Genomic DNA, 19,429 nt, shown 5'->3' on the forward strand with positions numbered 1-19,429 from the left:
CATTTATTTGTCTTTCTCTCGCTGACTACTTTTGCTTAGTATAATACCCTCTAGTTCCATCCACGTAGTTGCAAATGGCAAGATTTCATTCTTTCTGATTGCCAAGTAATACCCCATTGTGTGTGTGTGTGTGTGTGTGTGTGTGTGTGTATCACATCTTCTTTATCCATTCATCCGTGGATGATCATTTGGGCTCTTTCCATCCGAGCTTATATTAAGTGAAGCACTGAGCACAGTGCTACTGTTAAGATGCTTTTCCCCAACAACTGCTCGATCATGCAAATAGGAGTATCCCCTTTTTTACAATGAGGAATCACAATTCGGGGAAAACTGTGTAGTTCAAACCTTTTCACCAAAGTGCTTCTAAGGGGCGGGGTGTCCGAAGTGATTACCCATCGAAGTCCATGTTTTTAAAATTCCTTTTCATTTCAGTACCCGTAGGAATTTTGCTTTCTATATCCTAACACATACCTGGTGTTTCCCCCCAAATCGTGCTGAAACACTGACGCTAAGGGAAGATGAAACTGGGTTTTATCCACTGGCTTTGAGAACCTCTGGCACACAGCTAATGGGCCCTGAGGGCTCAGTTGTGAGGCCAAAGGACACAGACTTCGACTTAAGGATGAGGATGCCCCTTCCGGCACCTGCATGCCTCCTGCACGCCCAGACACCGAGTATACTGGCGGGCGAGGCCACGCCTCTTCCGGCCATAGCCTCGCTCCTTCCGCCGGAAGTCCCGCCTTCTGGCGCGATGCCCGCCGGGCGCTAGGGCGCGTACCACTGAGCGTCCCTGCGAAGGTGATGGGTCGGGTGTCACCGGATTGGCGCCGGCCTGTCTGAGGGCTTCTCAGCTTGAGCTCTTTTCTCCCGGGGCTCTCGGGTGGCCTTTCGGGGACTTTCACACTCTCCCCGGCCGCCGACTCTGCGGTCGCCCTCTCCAGATCCGGCAAGTGGCGCGGCCCGGGCGGGGCCTGAGGCGGCGGAGGGACGCGGAGCTGGTGAGGGGCGCTACTGGGGAGGGGTGGCGGACCCGGCGGAGTCAGGAAGAGGGGCTGGGGGCCCTGGAGCATCGTGGGGCCAGCCGGACCGCGGCCGCCGCCTCGTGCTCCCTCCGGGCCCTTCGGGAGGCCGGTGCCCGGCGCGGCAGCGGGGTCCGCAGGGAGGGCTCCCTTCTCAGGGACCTAGCCTCACCGGGGACGGACAGACAGACCCACTTCCGGCTGCGACCGAGCCACTGACAGCCCCCAGCTCCCGAGAGAACCCTCCCTGACCGCATGACCTCCGGGCTCCCCGTCCCCTCCCAGGCGGGACACACAGGTGCACACCCCGGCCCGGGAGAGACGGACCCGGGACGGAGCGCCTTCCTCTCTGCACACTGCTGGCTGCGGGGGTGTCGGTTACAGACTCGCTGACCCCGGGAGAGACGCTCTTCCCCTGTCCGCGCGGCTAGCGCCAGGAGGCACGCACCCCAGACTGGCCCACGGGCAGTTTGGGTGAGCATCCAGCCGTTCCCCTCCCACCAGAGTCCAGGGGTGGCAGGCTCAGCACCCGAGACCTCGTGGTTTACACCAGACTCCTTTCCAGCCAGGGCGGCCAGAACTCAGGGCCCCTGCCTGCTCTGGAACACCTCCCAGTACCACCCTGGCAGCTCCCTCGGAGGATTGTGGTCCTGCAGCGCCTGGCCTGCTGTGAAAGTTCTGGGGCCTGAGCGGACACCGCGGCTGCCTGTGATTAGGGTGGGCGGGACCTGGCCCTGACCTTTTCTTTGCAGGAATCTCCAGCCTTATCATGGACCCAGAGTGCTCCCAACTCCTCCCGGCTCTCTGTTCCGTTCTGGCAGACCCCAGGCAGCCTGTGGCAGATGACACCTGTTTGGAGAAGCTGCTGGACTGGTTTAAAACCATCACTGAAGCCGGTAAGGTGGAGGGTGCTGCTGTTGTCTTTTTGCCTAGAGGCCAGATGGTGCATGGGACTCCCCTGTCCAGGTGAAGGGGTGTCCATCTGGCTCCCTTCCTTCACATCCTGGAGATTCCACCTGGCTGGTTGGGAATACGTCCAGTTGAAGCCTGAGTGAATGAGCAGGAGAACTTGATCTTGACGTTGTTAGGCTGCTTCCAGCCCTGATTCAGGCCTCCTCTTGTCCATTTCACGCTAGAGGGCTGCAGAGGGCATAGACAAACTTACTTTGTTGTCATTGCACTTACTTGTTTGAAGAAATCTTTTCTTATTATGAAATTAATACATATGCTTTAAACCTGGAGCAATACAAAGCCGTCAGGAGGAAAATTAAACCACCGGCAACTTGGTTAATTTCCTTCCAGCCTTTTTTCCTGACGTCATACAGCTGTATTTTTCTTTTCTCTTTTTTTAATTTTTTAATGTTTATTTTTGAGAGAGAGCAAGCGGGAGAGGGGCAGAGAGAGGGAGACACAGAGTCAGAAGCAGGTGCCAGGCTCTGAGCTGTCAGCACAGAGCCTGATGTGGGGCTTGAACCCATGAACCGTGAGATCATGACCTGAGCTGAAGGCGGATGCTAACCGACTGAGACACACAGGTGCCCCCAGCTGCATTTTTCTTATAAAAATGAAGTCACACTGTAAATACAACTCAGTGTTGTGCTTTTTCTCTGTTAACCATTGCAGAGGGCATTTTCTCTGTGGAACACATTGATTTTATTGACCGTGTAGCATTCCCTGTGTGCATGGACCATAATGGGTATAATCACACCACTGCTATTAGGTGGTTGTGTTTCTCAGGCTCCTTATCATAAATAATGCCGTAATGGCTTCTTGGCATGCACGTCTTTTCACGCAGATGTTTGATCTCTTGGCTGGTAATTGCCTTAGAGTAGATCCCGTACCGTTAATTTCTAATTGTTACTTTGGTTTATCCTGCACTTTTACTCTCTTTTGAGTTGAATATCTAAGTCTTTCTTGTTTTTTAATATAGGCACCCGAGGCTACACACTTTTCTGAAGGCATCATTTTAGCTGCGTCCTTCAAAATTACTTTTGCTGTAATTTATTTCCAACTATTTAATACTTTTTACTGAGATATTTATTCTTCACGCACAAATCATTTAAAAGGGTAATTTTTTAGATTTACAATATGGACTTTTTTCAGTGTTTTTATTATTGATTTCTAGTTTATTTCATTGGACTTAGAAACTATTTATGTTTTGATTCCTTTGTATCGAGGCTTTTATCACGGCAGGGTACACAGTTTTCTCAGACGTTCTGTAGATTTCCCTATATGCTGCTGTTTCTGGTAATTGTAGAGTCCTCAGTTGTGACCTTGTTTGTAGTCAGAGTTTGCAAGTTACTTTTAGACAGGTTTCTTTATTTGTTATTAAAAATTTTTTTTTTTTTTTTAGAGAGAGCACAAGTCGGGGAGAGGGACAGAGGGAGAGAGAGAATCTTGAGCAGGATCCACACTCAGCGAGGGAGTTCAATGTGGGGCTCAACCCCACAACCCCGGGATCGTGACCTGAGTGGGATGCTCAACTGACTGAGCCCCTGGACAGGTTTCTTTGAGATATAATTTACGTACCATGGAATTGACTCAAAGTGTGTAATTGATTGGTTTTTAGTGAAATCACGCACGGGGCGGTGCACTCATTGCCATGGTGTAATTCTGCAGCATTGTCGTCTCCTTAAGAGAAACTTGGTGCCCAGTAGCAGTTCACTTGCCCCCGCCGCCCCTCTCAGTTCACCCGCCCCACCCCCCACCCCCCGGCCTGTGCTCTGTGGTCCTTGTTGCTCCACACGATCAGAGAACTGGCTGCACGCTGGCTCCTTAGTCACGTCTACGTTGTTCAAGCCTGCTGTCTTCCTGCTAATCGGTGTGCTTGATTGTTTCCTGAGAGAGGTGAAGACCCTACCCTGAGGTGGTGGATTCGACCATTTGTCTTTGACGTCCTGCTTTTTCCTTTGCACACTGTGAGGTTAGCCTCGGTACGCGCAGGCTTAGACTGTTCCTTCTTTGACCAATGACTTTTTCCCTGAAGCACCGATAGTGCTTTTTGTTTCAAAGTCAGGTTTGCCAGATGTTCTCTTGCCGCGGCAACTCTTCGAAAGCAGGAACTGGCCTGAGCGCCTGCGACGCCGTAAGCCCATCCTTTCTGTGCTGCTTCCTCGCTTCTCGTAAGCACCATGCTGCCGGCCTGGTTCTTAACTGAAGATGAGCAGCTCTTTTAACAGACAGTCTGCTTCGTTTGTTTAGCTTATTGTTACGTTGGGACTATCTTCTCTCGTATTTTTAATTAATTACGAGGCCTTGTCTTTGTTTCTTTTTTCCTCCTTTTTTACTCTCCACTGGATTAATAAAGCTTTCGTTCTTAAGTTTTTCTTTCTTTGGTTTGGAAGTTATGCATTCCACTTTTGTTCGTTTGCAGTTACCTCCCCCACAAACTGGATGTAAAAAGTCAAAAGTTAACTAGAATCTCCATCTTCTGTTCCAACAACACAAGGATTTCAGGGCACTTTAATGCCAGCCAAGCACAAGCCTCTTTTTTATTGTTGTCTGGTATTCTGATTCCACCTTGTTTTAACCCCTGTCAAAAGTTATTTATTTAAAATTTTTACATTTGGTGCTTTTTTTTTTTTTTGATATTCTAAAGCATATGCATTTTATTTATTTTTTAAAATTTAAATCCAAAATAGTTAACATATAGCGTAATAATAATTTCAGGAATAGAATTTAGTGATTCATCAGTTACATACAACACCCAGTGCTTATCCAGCAAGTGTCCTCCGTAATGTCCTTCTCCCATTTAGCCCATCACCCGCCCAGCTCCCCTCCAGCAACCCTCAGTTTGTTCTCTATATTTAAGAACTTCTTGTAGTTTGTTTCCCTCTTTGTTTTTATGTTATTTTTACTTCCCTTCCCTAATGTTCATTTGGTTTGTATCTTAAATTCCACATGTGTAGGACCATATGGTATTTATCTTTTTCTGACTTAATTTGCTTAGCATAATACACTCTAGTTCTATCCACGTTGTTGCAAATGGCAAGATTTCATTCTTTTTGATCGCTGCCGAGTAATATTCCACCGTATGTATAAACCACATCTTCTCTATCCATTCATCAGTCGATGCACATTTGGGCTTTTTCCATACGGTTCTTGTCAATAGCACTGCTATAAACATGGGTACCTTTGCCTCTTTGAATCAGCACTCCTGTATCCTTTGGATAAATACCTAGTAATGCAATTGCTGGGTCATAGGGTAGTTCTGTTTTTAATTTTTTGAGGAACCTCCACACTTTTCCAGAGTGGCTGCACCAGTTTGCATTCCCACCAACGGTGCAAGAGGGTTCCCATTTTCCACATCATCGTCAGCATCTGTTGTTTCCTGAGTTGTTAATTTTAGCCATTCTGACAGGTGTGAGGTGGTATCTCATTGTGGTTTTGATTTGTATTTCCCTGGTGATGAGTGATGTGGAGCATTTTTTCATGTGTCGGTTGGCCATCTGGATGTCTTCTTTGGAGAAGTGTCTATTCATGTCTTTTGCCCATTTCTTCACCGGATTATTTGTTTTTTGGGTGTTGAGTTTGATAAGTTCTTTTTCGATTTTGGATAATAACCCTTTATCTGATACGTCATTTGCAAATATCTTCTCCCATTCTGTCGGTTCCTGCGTTTTAGTTTTGCTGATCGTTTCCTTTGCTGTGCAGAAACTTTTTATCTTGATGAGGTCCCAGTAGTTCATTTTTGTTTTTGTTTCCCTTGCCTCTGGAGACGTGTTGAGTAAGATGTTGCTATGGCTGAGGTCAGAGAGGTTGTTGCCTGTGTTCTCTTCGAGGATTCTGATGGCTTCCTGTCTTCTGTTCAGGTCTTCTACCCATCTTGAGTTTGTGTCTCGTGTGGTCCACGTTTATTCTTCTGTATGTCACTGTCCAGTTTTCCCAGCACCATTTGCTGAAGAGACTTTTTTCCACTGGATACTCTTTCCTGCTTTGTCAAAGATAAGTTAGCCATATGTTTGTGGGTCCATTTCTGGGTTCTCTGGGTTCTCTATTCTGTTCCATTTATCTATGTGTCTGTTTTTGTGCCAGTACCATACTGTCTTGATGCTTACAGCTTTGTAACACAGATTGAAGTCCGGAATCGTGATGCCTCCAGCTTTGGTTTTCTTTTTCAGGATTGCTTTGGCTATTTGGGGTCTTTTCTGGTTCCATACAAATTTTAGAATTGTTTGTTCTAGCTTTGAGAAGAATGCTAGTGTTATTTAGATAGGGAGTATTGACATTTTAGCAATATTGTTCTAATCCATGAGTATGGGATGTTTTTCCATTGTTTTGTATCTTCCTCAGTTTCTTTTATAGGCTTTCTGTAGTTTTCAGTGTATAGATTTTTCATCTCTTTGGTTAGGTTATTCCTAGGTATTTTATGGGTTTTGATGCAATTGTAAATGGGATCGATTGCTTGATTTCTTTCTGCTCCTTCATTATTGGTGTATAGAAATACCACCGATTTCTGTGCATTTGTTTTATATTCTGTGACTTTGCTGAATTCATGGATCAGTTCTAGCCGTTTTTAGGTGGAAACTTTTGGGCTTTCCATATAGGGTATCATGTTGTCTGCAAAGAGTGAAAGTCTGACTTCTTCCTGGCCGATTTGGATGCCTTTTATTTCTTTGTGTTGTCTGATTGCTGAGGCTAGGACTTCCAACACTGTGTTGAATAACTGTGGTGAGAGTGGACATCCGTGTCGTGTTCCTGACCTTAGTGGGAAGGCTCTCCATTTTTCCCCATCGAGGGTGATGTTAGTGGTGGGTCTTTCGTATATGACCTTTATGATCTGGAGGTATGATTCTTCTATCCCTATTTTCTTGAGGGTTTTTATAAAAAACGATGCTGTAATTTGTCAAAAGCTTTTTCCGCATCTGTTAAGAGGATCATGTGGTTCTTATCCTTTCTTTTATTAATGTGATGTGTCACATTGATTGGTTTGCAGATATTGAACCAGCCCTGCATTCCAGGAATAAATCCTACTTGATCGTGATGAATAATTCTTTTAATGTATTGTTGGATCCGGTTTGCTAGTATCTTGTTGAGAATTTTTGCATGTATATTCATCAGGGAAATTGGTCTGTAGTTCTCCTTTTTAGTAGGGTCTTTGGTTTTGGGATCAAGGTAATGCTGGCTTCATAGAATGAGTTTGGAAGTTTCCCTTCCATTTCTATTTCTGGAACAGCTTCAAGAGACTAGGCGTTAACTCTTCTTTAAGCGTTTGGTAGAATTCCCCGGGGAAGCCATCTCTTGTCTGTTGGGGGATTTTTGATTATTGATTCAATTTCTTTACTGGTTATGGGTCTGTTCAAATTTTCTATTTCTTCCTGTTTCTAGGTAGTGTATATGTTTCTAGGAATTTGTCCAATTTGTCCAGATTGCCCAATTTGTTGGCGTATAATTGTTCATAGTATTCTCTTATTTTGTTTTTATTTCTGCTGTGTTGGTTGTGATCTCTCCTCTTTCATTCATGATTTTATTTATTTGGGTCCTTTCCTTTTTCTTTTTGATCAATCTGGCTAGGGGTTTTTATCAATTTTGTTAATTCTTTCAAAGAGCCAGCTCCTGGTTTCATCAGTCCGTTCTGTTTTTATTTTGTTTTGTTTTTTATTTCTGTATCATTGATTTCTGCTCTAATTATTTCCCTTCTTCTGCCGGTTTGGGGCTTTGTTTGCACTTCTTTTTCTAGCTCTTTTACATGTAAGGTCACGTGTCTTTGAGACCTTTCTTCCTTCTTTAGGAAGGCCTGGATTGCTATATACTACCCTCTTATGACCGCGTTTGCCGCATCCCAAAGGTTTTGGGCTGTCGTGTTTTCATTTTCATTGGCTTCCATGTAATTTTTATTTTCCTCTTTAATTTCTTGGTTAACCCATTCATTCGTTAGCAGGATGTTCTTTAGTCTCCAAGTATTCATGGTCTTTCCAAATTTTTTCTTGTGGTTGATTTCAAGTTTCATAGCGCTGTGGTCTGAAAATAGGCAAGGTATGATCTCGATCTTTTTTTACTTAAGGGCTGATTTGTGTCCCAGTATGTGATCTATTCTGGAGAACGTTCCATGTGCACTGGAGAAGAATGTATATTCTGCTGCTTTAGGATGAAATGTTCTGAAAATATCTGTTAAGTCCGTCCGGTCTAGTATGTGATTCAAAGCCATCGTTCCCTTGTTGATTTTCTGCTTAGATGGTCTGTCCTTCGCGGGAAGTGGGGTGTTGAAGTCCCCTACTGTTATGGTACTATTTTCAACGAGTTTCTTTATGTTTGTGATTAATTGATTTACATATTTGGGTGCTTCATGTTGTAAATATTTACAGTTGTTAGATCTTCTTGGTGGATAGACTCCTTCATTACAATATGATGCTCTTCATTTCTTGTTGCGTGTTTATTGTGAAATCTTGCTTGTCTGATATGAGTATGGCTACTCCAGCTTTCTTTTGACCATTAGCACGATAGATGGTTCTCCATCCCCTTTAAATCGGCGCTTTTTAGATTTGCCCACATGTTTACTGGTTTCTTTGATTCGTGCTTCTCTAATCTTCACGCTGTTCTCTTTCGTTCTTACTGAACCACATTCTCTGGTAGTTATTTCAGCAAGGGCCTCCCAACCGGAAACTGCCCGCCTTTGCCCCACAGTTCCCTTTCCCCATCTTGGCGCTTCTGAACAGCAGCGTGGCTGAGTAGACGTCTCAGATGTCTTCGTTGTCCTTCCTCGCATTGAGTGCTCTTGGTTTAAGAAGAAAGTATCCATTTGAGAGGTAGAGAGGGTCTTCTGCTTTAACTTGCATTCCTTTTGTAATCAGCAAGATAGATCGCCTTCGGGTTTGCTGGTCCTTGCCCCTCCCCTGTGTCGGAGGTGACAGCTGTCTAGTCTGTGCCCTCTCGCCGCGTTGAAGCGCCAACTCCTTTGATGCGGTCATTGCGAATACTTTCGCCCAGAGCGATTACTAAATCCGGCCACGGGAGAGGAGGTCGGGGGTTGCCCGAAGAACCGGCCTCGAGGGAGAGTTGATCACTGGGCCTCAGTGACACTCCTCCCGGCCGGGCCCTCCTGCAGGGTCCAGCCTGCTGTTGTTACAGGAGAACCCCTGCCTGCTGGGGCTGCTCTGCCACGTGCTGAAGCCCCAGGACCTGAGTCCCAGAGTCCTCGCCTTCTCCCTCCGCCTCGCGGGCATGCTTGCAGCCCAGGAAGATTGCTTCCAGTACCTTCAGGTGAGCCTGGGCCCTCCTACTGAGAGGCCCACCGGGAAGTACACGGCTTTCTTCTGCAGGCGCACAGAGCAGCGGCGGCTGTCGTGACCCTTGGGTCTCTGAGACGTGGCTTGCCCCGTGTTTTGACGTGCACCACGGGATTTTTTTCCTCAGCGTAATCCTTCTTTGAAAAACTGACCGGGAATGACGGGATGAAGGGGTAGAGTTTTTGAAGTAACACAGAGCTGGGGTTGACTCAGCTCTGACACCTGCCCTCCGAGCCTCAGTGTCTTCCTGTGACGGAAGGAGAGCTGTGCGTGTCACGTAGACCGTCACGAGGCTTAACCGAGAGCATCTGTCCAGCACTTAGTCCTGTGGGACGGATGAATGAGGGTCTAGTGAGGATTTCTACTGAGTAATAAGGCAGGGGGCTTGGAGAGCCGCCCCCCCCCCCCCCCCGCCCCAGCTGTGCGTCCAACAGCTCTTCACAGTCCCGGGAAGGCACAGTGGGGTTTGTGAGGCGACGCCTGCCATACGCCTGTCTGGCCCTGTGACGGCACCCCTGGCTCCTCGGAGCCTCACGGCTCACCTGAAGGCTCACCAGCTTCCTCTGGCGCAGTGTGTGAAGGGCCCCGGGGAGGCCATGCCGGGATGGAGTCGCTCGAAGAGGGGACAGTAGCGGGGAGGGATGTGTCCTCTCAGTAACTCTGGGTGCCGTTCTCGGACGCTGCTCGCTTGGGCGATGCGGTCTCCCGAGAGGCACAGCCCGGCACCGACCGGCCCGCCGTGGGACCCACCACAGCGTTCCGGGGCGCGTCTTTGCTGTTCTCGTGGGATCGTACGGTAACCCTCACGTGCCTGCAGAGCTTGCAGCTTAGCTCTTCAGGGTTTGCAAGGTCACTTTCATTCCATCCTAGGAGCCCTGGCCAGTCGGCAGATCAGCACTCTTTATCTCTATTTTCTAGACAAGGGAATGCCGGGGGGCTTAGTGCGAGAACCCCGCAGAAGCGGCAGAACTCACACTAGACCCTAGAGAGTCTGCTGCTGGCTGTAAGCAGGGACGAGGGGCCCAGGCCGGGTGCGGGCTCTCAGTCGGCAGCGAAAGGCTGCCCTCCTGTCTGCTGGGCCCGCAGCACTGGGCTGGCCTCCTGTCCCTTTGTCAGCTGCCCCTTCACAGCCCCACGGGCTCCTGGTCAGCCAGTTGTTCAGCGGGGGCCAGCGTCTAGGCGGGGAACCTACAGACCGACGATGCAGGGAAGGGGGTGGCAGAGTCTTTGTGCTGCCCGCTGGCTACGATCTGCCCTGGGGAGGGGCTGTACCTGTAGGAGGGTCCCCCTTGGGTGACCGCAGATCCACTGCCAGTGGCGCCCCTCTGGGGCCCGCGGCCATCATAGAATTAGACTCTTAGCCGTAGGGGATTGGAATCTGTCTCTTGAGTCTTGTCCCTTATCCTGGAGTCTGAGGTGATTGGACAGTTCCTGTACCTTGAGGGTCGGCCATCGTTGAGCAGGACGCCCTGTGGCCCAGGCAGGGCGCAGGCTTTGACCACATTTCTTTTGCGGGGGTAGGAGAGGCTCAGAGTGAATAACTGCTCCAGCGAGCAGCTCTGTTCGTAAGAGGCAGCATCAGGCTTCCCTCGTGTCGTGTGGAAACCCAGGAGTGAACAAGGATGTGATGCCCGTGGTAGGAAGTGTAGGACGGTGTGTGATTGTACCGTACGTGTCCCTAAGCCAGTGGAGCTTGAGTGGGGAGTTAGCCACTGCCGGCTTGCGGGGGTGGTGTCAGCTTTGTGGGGGCAGTGGGCTCGCAGCTGGGTTGTAAAGGTTTGAACAGGTGCAGGGAGCGGGGCCTGACGCAGGTGTGCGGGGCATCGGGGTGGGGGGACACCTGGAGGAGGGTGGCCGCCTTGGTGGACCCACATGCCAAGCTCAGGAGTTCGGTGGTCTGTGGAGACCGTTGAGACCCCGTGAGCACAATGTCACGGTCACAGGTGGACGTTTGGAGACGGAGCTCGTGGTTCTGTTTTCAGGGCGAGGATTTGTGAAGTAAACCGACAGGAGTGACGGACCTTTGTTTACAACCCCGTTCTGCCCCAAAAGCTGTGTCCTGCAAGGCAGACCTGGCATTGCTGGGGCTGGTGTGGCTGTGCCGGTGGCCACTGCCACTTCCCGGAGGCACGGCTGCCTGGGGGCTTTTCGTGTGGCAGTGATTGAGAGAGCTCCCCGAGGAAGTGCCTCGACCAGCCCTGAATGGTAGAAAAGCCACCTCTGAAGTGCCCGTCTCCCAGGAACCTGCCCAGGTCACCGCTTCCTTCTCCGCTTCCCAGCAGGGGGAGTTGCTGCCCAGGCTCTTTGGGGAGGCAGGACCCCTCGGAGGCGCCGCCTGGACCGCCCCCAGCGTGCGCAGCGGCTGGATCCAGGGCCTGCGCTCCCTGGCGCGTCACCCCAGTGCCCTGTGCTTCCTGGCCGACTGCGGTGAGTGCCCTGCCTGGTCCGCTTCCTGCCTGTGGCCTGGCCGCGGCTGTGCGGCCCCAGGGAGATCATTGCAACGTGCTGGGCCTCGTCTCCTCTTCTGTGAAAGCGGCTGTGCTATCGCAGGGCTGTTGTGAGGAGCATGTGGGGTAGCCGGGTGGCGGGGGGGGGGGGGTGGGGGTGGGTGGGGAAGGGGCGGTTAGAGGCCCTTCGAGGTCACTGCAGTGTGCTTCAGCTCGGAGGTCAGACCCAGCAGGTCAGGTGGTTTTGAAACTCATTAGAATCAAAAGCTTCCTTCCAAGGGTCTGGAAATCTCCATTCCTGTTTCTCTGCCTCTGAGCAGAGGGGAGGCGGGGCCCTCGCGGTGCCTCCTGGGGCTTGCGGCGTTCATGCTGTTCCCCTGAGGCTCTGAAGTTAAAGCAGCTTTGGATTCTGTTCCAGCTGAACCCCGTTTTCTTCTCTCCCTGTCCCTGTCCCCAACCCCAGGTGCCGTTGACACCATCTTCTCCCTGCAGGGAGATTCCAGCCTGTTTGTGGCCTCGGCAGCTGGGCAGCTCCTGGTGCACATCCTGGGCTTGTCTCTGCAAGGTGCAGCTGAGGGACACCCTGGCCTGCAGACTGGTGATTGGCCAGTGTGTGCCCAGAAGATAGTGAGTCACATCGAGGAGTCCCTGCGCTCCACAGCCACCCCGCAGATCACACAGGCTCTAAACGTGCTGACCACCACTTTCGGGCACTGCCACGACCCTTGGACGCAAGTCCTGTGGGTGCGGCTGAGTCCCCTTGTGGCCTGTCTGCTCGAGAAAGACCCCGTCCCCGCTGCACACTCGCTCGTGGATCTCCTCCTCAGCGTGGCCCGGTCAGTCCCCTGGGGACTGCAGCTGGGAGTGGGCAGGAGTTAGGGGCGCTTGTTTCCCTGGGAAGCCTTAGAGTGGCTGTTACACCTGGGGCCACCGCCGGCGGCAGAGGGAATGCCAGAGGGGGTCTGAAAGCCCGCACACCTAGAAAGGCTCCGTCTCAGCTGGGCGTGCGTGGCCCCGGGGCTGTGGCAGTCCCACTGGACACTGCACGGGCTTTGGGGGACAGGACAGAGAAGTAACTTTCTTTCTGGGGTCCTCTGCAGTTCTCCGGTGCTGAGTTCGTCCAGCTGTGGCCTGTGGGAGACTTTAGCACAGACTCTGAGCCATCTGAGCCCCACCCAAGCAGGGCCGTTGGCTTTGGGGATCCTGAAACTGCAGGAGTGGTAAGGATTGGGGTTTATTTTGCGCAAGGACAGGCAGAGAGAGGTCTCAGCCCCTGCCTGGGGGCCGGGGGGCTTTCAGGGAGCTCCTGAAACTAGAGAAGAGTCAGAGGTGGCCGTCGGCAGTGTGGCCTGGTGGGATATCAGTTACTACAGAGGCATTGCCGTCTGCTGTGGCTTCCTGCACGCTGCAGCGACACAATAACTACTTCAGACACGAGCTTTAGAGGCTCCCCGGAGATAGAGCAGACTCTGAGCTGCTCTGCTCAGAGCAGGGCTAGGTTCGTACCCAGGGTCTGCTCTCTCTGCCGCCCCCTGCTTCCCTCCCCTCCCCAGCGGCCTTAGCTTATAGATCCTGGGCTGCCATGGTGTGCACGGCGCTGGGGCCCTGGGACAGTAGGGGGGACCCAGTAGGCAGGAGAGGCTGGCCAGCTTCCTGCAGGTAAGGGAAGGATGCCTGAGTCCAGAGATGGGAAGAACGAGGAGGTCATTGTAGGGTTGTGGGCAGATGAGAGGTGGTCGTGTTGGCCCAGATTGGGGGTGAAAGTCACCACAGGACCCACTCACCAGAGGGGCTGTGTATCTGACGTGGGCCTGGCTCTCAACTCCAGGCTCTCCGGGTGTTCATGAGGAGGTAGTGGCTGAAAGGGGAGGACCGGGCAGCCCCCGGGGCAGAATTGTGTGCTGGCCGAGTCCCCCACCCCACCCTGAGCCCAAGGACTTGGGAGACAGAGCAGCAGCGACTCTCCTGGGAGGTGGGGCCTCCCGTCCCTTGGTCCTGAGCGGGCACTGTCCCCTGGAGCACGTGTGATGAGGCCTTCCTTCCTAGGGCTGTTCCTGGGGCCTGGGGAGGTGCTCCTGCGGGGTCCCACGTTGGTGGCCTACATGCCGGTGGCCTGAGTGCCGGTCACAGTGCTTGAAAAGAAGCTGTTTCTCAAGGGAGCGTCCAGAGTCCCAGCACTGCCTCTTTGCCCCAGACTTGCTGGGGATGTTAGAGGGGTAGTAGCCACCTCACCCCAGGGTCGGGAAAGGGCACTCACCGTGTCCTCTGTGCTCAGTCCACAGGCGTTGAGGGCCCAGGCCTTTGCTGTCCTCCTCCAGCCCCTGACCTGTGTCCTTGAAGCCACCGCTCAGGCCCCTGGACTCCTAGGTATGCTGCTTCCTGAGGGTGGGCGGGTGCAGGAAGGCAGCCCCCGAGGGCCCTGGGCACGTCCTTGGTGTGGGGGCAGGTGGCTCGCTGCCCCCACTGACTGTACAAGTGGTGGAGGGGAGCCTGTTGTCACACACGTGGCTGCTGCTCCTCTCGTGTCCCTACCCTGGAATTAGCGGGGCAGCCTCGCCCCCCGCGGGCGTCATCTCACGTGGCCCCAGAACAGCTGGGTGGTTACACGGGCCTGCACCACATGCTGGTTCCCGACCCAGGACAGGCACACGCTGGCATCTAGACTGGGTGCATCTAGACTCCGTGACCGGGGCAGGGCGACCGCCCCTGCCGTACTTGTCTTGCTTCAGCCACACAGTGTGTTGAGGACTAGCGAAGGGGACCCAGGGGTGCCTGGTGGCCCCGTGCCGAGCGCAGAGACGAATGTCCTGAGCAGCGGGATCGGCCCAAGAACGGGCTGTGGGCAGAGCTGGGCTCTACTGCTCGGGCGCCCGGCAGACAGGCTCAGAGCCCAGGTCTGGCCAGCCCATGTCAGCCTGGGCACGTCACCCGCTGGGAAGCTGTGGTCCTGGTCTTCAGCGTGGGGTGACGGCCACAGGGCCCATGGCCGGCAGCCAGGCCTGCAGTGGCTACACGGGAGGCGCCGCTGATGGAGAGCTGCTTCTGGCTTGGCTTCTAGACTCGTTGGACGGTACTGGGGGCGCTTCCGTGACGGTGGACACGCTCCTCCCCTCCAAGGCGGCCTGTGTGGGTCTCCTGTGCCGGACGCTCGCCCACCTGGAGCTGCTGCAGCCGCTGGTAAGCGTGGCCCCGGCCTGCGTCCGCGGCAGCAGCAGGACCCGGGCCTGCACTGACCTTCCCTCTCTCCCAGCCCCAGCGCCCCTCACCCTGGCCTCAGGCGCCCCTGCTTGGCGCCACGGTGACGATACTGCGGCTCTGCAGTGGTTCGGCGACCCCCACCTCTGACGCGGGAGGCCACCTCTGTGCGTTCCTGGTGGGCTGTGTGCGGGTCCAGCGAGCGGCCCTCGATTTCCTGGGGACGCTGTCTCAGGGGACAGGTGAGCAAGAGTGCCCCCCCCCCGCCCCCCCCCGGGCCCCGCTTGCCTGCCGCTAGCTGCACCTGGGGCTGCCGTCCTCTGTGTCTTCTCTAGGGCACAGCGGGTTCAGCTGGCCGGTGGGTTCTTTCCCCTGCTCTCCTTGGGTTGACACACTCTGCTGGGGAGGCCCCTGGAAGGGAAGGTCGGGTGCTTCATCTGTCTGTCTCAGGTCCCCGAGAGCTGGTGACACAGGTGTTCGCTGTCCTTCTGGAATATCTCACAAGCCCAGACTCCAGCCCCACGGTACAGGCACAGGGTGTGGCGGGGAGGGCCGGGAGGGGGAGGAGCGTGGGGAGGAGGGGGAAGCGCGTGGGGAGAACCTCTGCAGGCCGCTCAGGACAGGGCCTTCTGTGGGGCCAGAGTCGCTCCTTAAGGTGAATTTGGAGGGGCGGGCAGTGGCACGGGGACTGTCCAGGGCTGGTGAGGACCATGGGCCATGGAAAGCAGAGAATTCTCTGTGACGGAAGGACTCTAGAGCCGGGCCGCCCTGCACTTGGGATCTAAACTCCATCAGCGTTTGCCACCTGCCATCAAGCAGGCAGTTAGAGACTGGGACAAGAGGCCTGGTGGGTTCCTGGGGCTCTGAGGAGAGGAGGCCTTGGAGAGTTTCTGGGTCTTGGTGCGGAAATCCTGTCTCCCCGGTAGTGGGGCATCCTGCTGAGAGCTGCCACGTCCTGTCTCGTGACCCGGGATGCCCGTTCAGCCGCTGCCCGGTGCTTCTGCCTTGGAAAAATGAAACGCAGTGCTTCCTTCTTCCTGAGCCTGGGGTCCCACCTTGTGCCCCTGAGCAGGGGAAGGAGCACAGCGGGGGCAGATGGGGGCCGGCAGGCAGGCCAGCTCGCCCCTCACCGGTCCTGGCCCTGCAGCCCTGCTTTGCCTGCTCCAGGTTCTGAAGAAGGCCTTCCAGGCCACGTTCCGGTGGCTCCAGAGTTCACCTGAGACCCCTGGCTGCAGTGATTTGGATCCCCACGCCCAGCTGTTCCTAAGAGGTAGCCTGGCCCTGCCCGGGGACGCCGGAGCGGGTCATGGGTGTGGGGCAGCCCGGGGTAAGGCGGGTCTGGCCTGGGCCGCCCTGAGCTGCCCCTCCCACTGCAGAACTTCTTCCTGTGCTGCCTAAGCGCCTGTGCAGCCCCTGCTGGGAGGTGAGGGACTCTGGCCTCGAGTTCCTGACCCAGATGATCGGACACTGGGGAGGTGAGTGCAGGGGCGCGCAGGGGTGGCTGCGGGAGGGCGGGCTCGGCCTGAGCACACTGGTTGTTTCCTCTTGGCTTTGGGAACCCAACCGCCTAGGCTGCCCTTGGGGAAGGAGGGAAGGAAGGAAGGTACAAGTTCAGCCCTTGGTCACAGCTGGTCGTGGTCGCTTGGACCCCTAGGGCAGGCTGGCTTCAGACACGCACTCCTCGCTTCCGAGGTGCCCGAGCTCACCGAGCAGCTCCTGCGAGACCCTGAGAGTTACGTCCGTGCGAGCGCAGTGGCCGCCATGGGACAGCTCTCCAGCCAGGGGCTGCGCGTCACCCCCGCCAGCCCCGAACACCCAGGGGGCCAGCAGGTAGGAGGTGGTGGGTCCCGAGGCCAGGTAGTTCACGTCCAGCCGTTGTCTTCACCCTCAGGGTCCAGTGGGTCACCACCCAGTCATGGGTGGTCTGGGGCCAGGGGCCAGTCGGCCGCATCACCTGAATCTCTGGCTCTGCTTCTAAGTACCCCTGTCACTCGGGCGTGGTCACCTCCCTCTTCAATACGTGAGCGAATGGAGGGCCGCGGGGAAAAGCAGCACTAGCCCCCAGACCCGCCGGAGGTGCTCGTCAGCAGGAGCTGTGGCTTCTGCGCCCCCCTCCCACCGTCTCTCGCTCTGTCCTTCAGAAGAGCCTGCTCGCGGAGCTCCTGCACATCCTGTCCACAGACTCAGAGGGATTCCCCCGGAGGGCTGTCATGCACGTCTTCACCCAGTGGCTGAGGGACGGGCACGCCGACGTGGCAGGGGACACGGAACGGTTTGTGGCCAGGGTGCTCCAGGTGGCGAGCCAGGATCTGGACTGGGAGGTCCGGGCTCAGGGCCTTGAGCTGGCACTGGTGTTCCTGGAGCAGACGCTGGGCCGACCCAGCTCCCACTGTCCCTATGCCGTGACCCCGCCCGTGGCGGCCCCGCCGAGCCCACTGGCCCAGGCCCTGCGGCCACTCTGCCGAGTGCAGCTCTTCGAGTTTGCCTTTCGTGCCTTGTTTGACTGTGACCGACCCGTGGCTCAGAAGTCCTGTGACCTTCTCCTCTTCCTGAGGGCCCAGACTGCTTCCTACAGCGGCCCGCAGGGGTCTGGGAGTGTCCCTGAGGTGGCCTCTGTGGAGGCCGCCCTGCAGAGGTGGCAGGCAGGTGATCAGGGCCAGCCGCTGGGGTACCTGGAGCCCGAGGTCGTGGTGGCTGTGCTGAGGTCTATGGACCTGGAGGGCCTTCGGGGCGTGTTGGCCGAGAGCAGCGACCGCGTAGAAAAGAGCCCTCAGTCGCTCCTGCAGGACATGCTGGCCACGGTGGGCGCTCTGGGGGAGGACGAGGCGGACTGCTACTGAGGCAGCCTCCCCGGGCCTCCCCTTACGGCCCTTCTTTGCGACCCTGTCACCCAGAGAGCTCTAGCCTGGCCTGGCTGCACGAGGGACCTCTTGGGGAGGCCAGGACCAGGTGAGACCAGCAAGGCTGAAGAGTCCCTTTTGATGTACTATTAAAGAAGAGGCTTATTTTTTACTCAAAATAAACGGCGTTTGGTCCCGCCGCTGAGCCGGCCTGTGTTTGGAGGCTGCCCCGGGGTAGGTGCGAGTGCCAGACCCAGGGGGCTTTGGAGAAGCGACTGAGGAGGGATTTCTTGGCCGGACAGGCGTGTGCTTCATGGGAGTACGTGTTGGGGGTCTCCACTTGGACCCCACTGTGCCCCAGGGGTGCCCAGGTGTCAGAGAGACAGTGGCTCGGGCAGGAGAGCATTCAGCCCTGGGTTCCGGCCCCTTGTGATAGTGACCCCGGGTCGGATCGAGGCCAGGTTCCCAGCCTCTGAACCCCCGGGATCACTGTCAGGTTGTAGTGATTCAGAGTCTGCTGTCTCTACTGAGCAGGCAGGGAGAGCTGCTGGTGGCGACACCAGGCCAGTACCCAGGGGGCCACACGGCTGCACCAGTCCTAGCTCTGCCGTCTCTGGGCTGGGTGACCCTGGGCTCGTCACTTCCTCTTAGAACCTGTTTTGTCATCTGTAAGATGGAGAATCTCCCGTTGGCCTCCTGGCGGTAAGTGTCCTGGTGTTCTAAAGCAGCCGGCGTGGTCAGAGAAGACATTGCAGATGGAATTTAGAAATATTTCCGACGAAATAAAAGTGAAAATACAGCTTATCAAGGTTTGTGGGATGAAGCAGTGCTCAGCCCTCTGAGTTTACAGCATTGAATGCAGAGATTAGGAAAGAGGGAACATCTAAAATCAATAGGTTTCTACCTTAGGTGACTAGAAGAAGAAGATCCAATTAAGTCTAAAGCAGGAAAATAAAAATTAGAACCAAAATCAGTTAAAATTGAGAATGAAGTCAAAAGAAAAAATCATCCAAACCAAAGACATTATTTGAAGAGATCAATAAAATTGATAAGCCTCTAGCCAGTCTGACTGAAAGAGAGGGGATACAAATCACTAATAGCAGCAATGAAAAGGCCCCTCACTGCAGGTCCCATGGAAATTGAAAAAATAAAGGAATAGTGAAGGAATATTGTGAACAGCTTTGGGCCCACAGGTTGGGTGACCTAGATGAGACAGACCAATTCCTTGAAAGAAACAAGTTGCCAAAAGTCACACAAGAAGAAATAAGCCTTTAGTTAAGGAAATGAAGTCAATAATTCGTAACTTTCCCAGACAGCACCAGGCCCAGATGCGTGCGCTGGTGAACTCTACCAGACCCTTGAAGAAGTCCTTCCCTGCCATCTCTTCCAGAGGGCGGAGCAGAGGGAACGCCTCCTGCTAGTTCTACGAGGCCAGCGTCACCCTGACACCCAAACCAGACATCTTCCAAGAAAACGCTGGAGACCAATGTCTCATGAACATAGATGGTGGGTGTCGTCAAAATGTTAGCAAATCGAACCCAACAACGTAGAAGACGAGTTGTGCACCACAAGCAGTGGGATTCGTCCCAGACGTGCAAGGCTGGCTCGGCATTTGAACGTCCGTTCGTGCAAGCCGTCACATCCACAGGCTAATGGAGAAAAATCCCATGCTCGTGTCGACAGGTGCAGGAAAAGCATTTGGT

The 19,429-nt window shown here is 54.2% G+C and overlaps 1 protein-coding gene across 3 annotated transcripts; it reads left to right on the plus strand.

Moving 5' to 3' along the window:
- Nucleotides 1-1,004: 1,004 nt before the first annotated feature.
- On the plus strand, nucleotides 1,005-17,931 carry BRAT1 (BRCA1 associated ATM activator 1). Of its 3 annotated transcripts, none has more exons than XM_086691221.1 (13): nucleotides 1,005-1,915; nucleotides 9,064-9,218; nucleotides 11,524-11,671; nucleotides 12,155-12,527; nucleotides 12,792-12,911; nucleotides 13,967-14,058; nucleotides 14,750-14,868; nucleotides 14,942-15,128; nucleotides 15,337-15,410; nucleotides 16,054-16,156; nucleotides 16,263-16,361; nucleotides 16,541-16,716; nucleotides 17,028-17,931. In XM_086691221.1, exons 1-13 carry the CDS (start codon nucleotides 1,789-1,791, stop codon nucleotides 17,724-17,726), a joined length of 2,472 nt encoding a protein of 823 aa, XP_086547347.1. In that variant the 5' UTR covers nucleotides 1,005-1,788; the 3' UTR covers nucleotides 17,727-17,931. The 3 variants fall into 3 exon arrangements, with proteins under 3 accessions (XP_086547347.1, XP_086547348.1, XP_086547349.1); XM_086691222.1 differs by having other exon boundaries at nucleotides 11,527-11,671; XM_086691223.1 differs by lacking the exon at nucleotides 11,524-11,671 and having other exon boundaries at nucleotides 12,184-12,527.
- The last annotated feature ends 1,498 nt before the right edge of the window (nucleotides 17,932-19,429 follow it).

The sequence above is a fragment of the Puma concolor genome, chromosome E3 (assembly GCF_028749965.1).
Source record: "Puma concolor isolate L17-30 chromosome E3, mPumCon1.1.hap2, whole genome shotgun sequence".
NCBI lineage: Eukaryota > Metazoa > Chordata > Mammalia > Carnivora > Felidae > Puma > Puma concolor.

Coding starts and splice junctions, on each gene's coding strand:
- BRAT1 (XM_086691221.1), top strand. CDS start 1,789: ATGGACCCAGAGTGCTCCCAACTCCTCCCGGCTCTCTGTTCCGTTCTG. Junction 12,912..13,966: donor ATCCTGAAACTGCAGGAGTG/GTAAGGATTGGG, acceptor CTCTGTGCTCAG/TCCACAGGCGTTGAGGGCCC. Junction 16,717..17,027: donor AACACCCAGGGGGCCAGCAG/GTAGGAGGTGGT, acceptor TCTGTCCTTCAG/AAGAGCCTGCTCGCGGAGCT.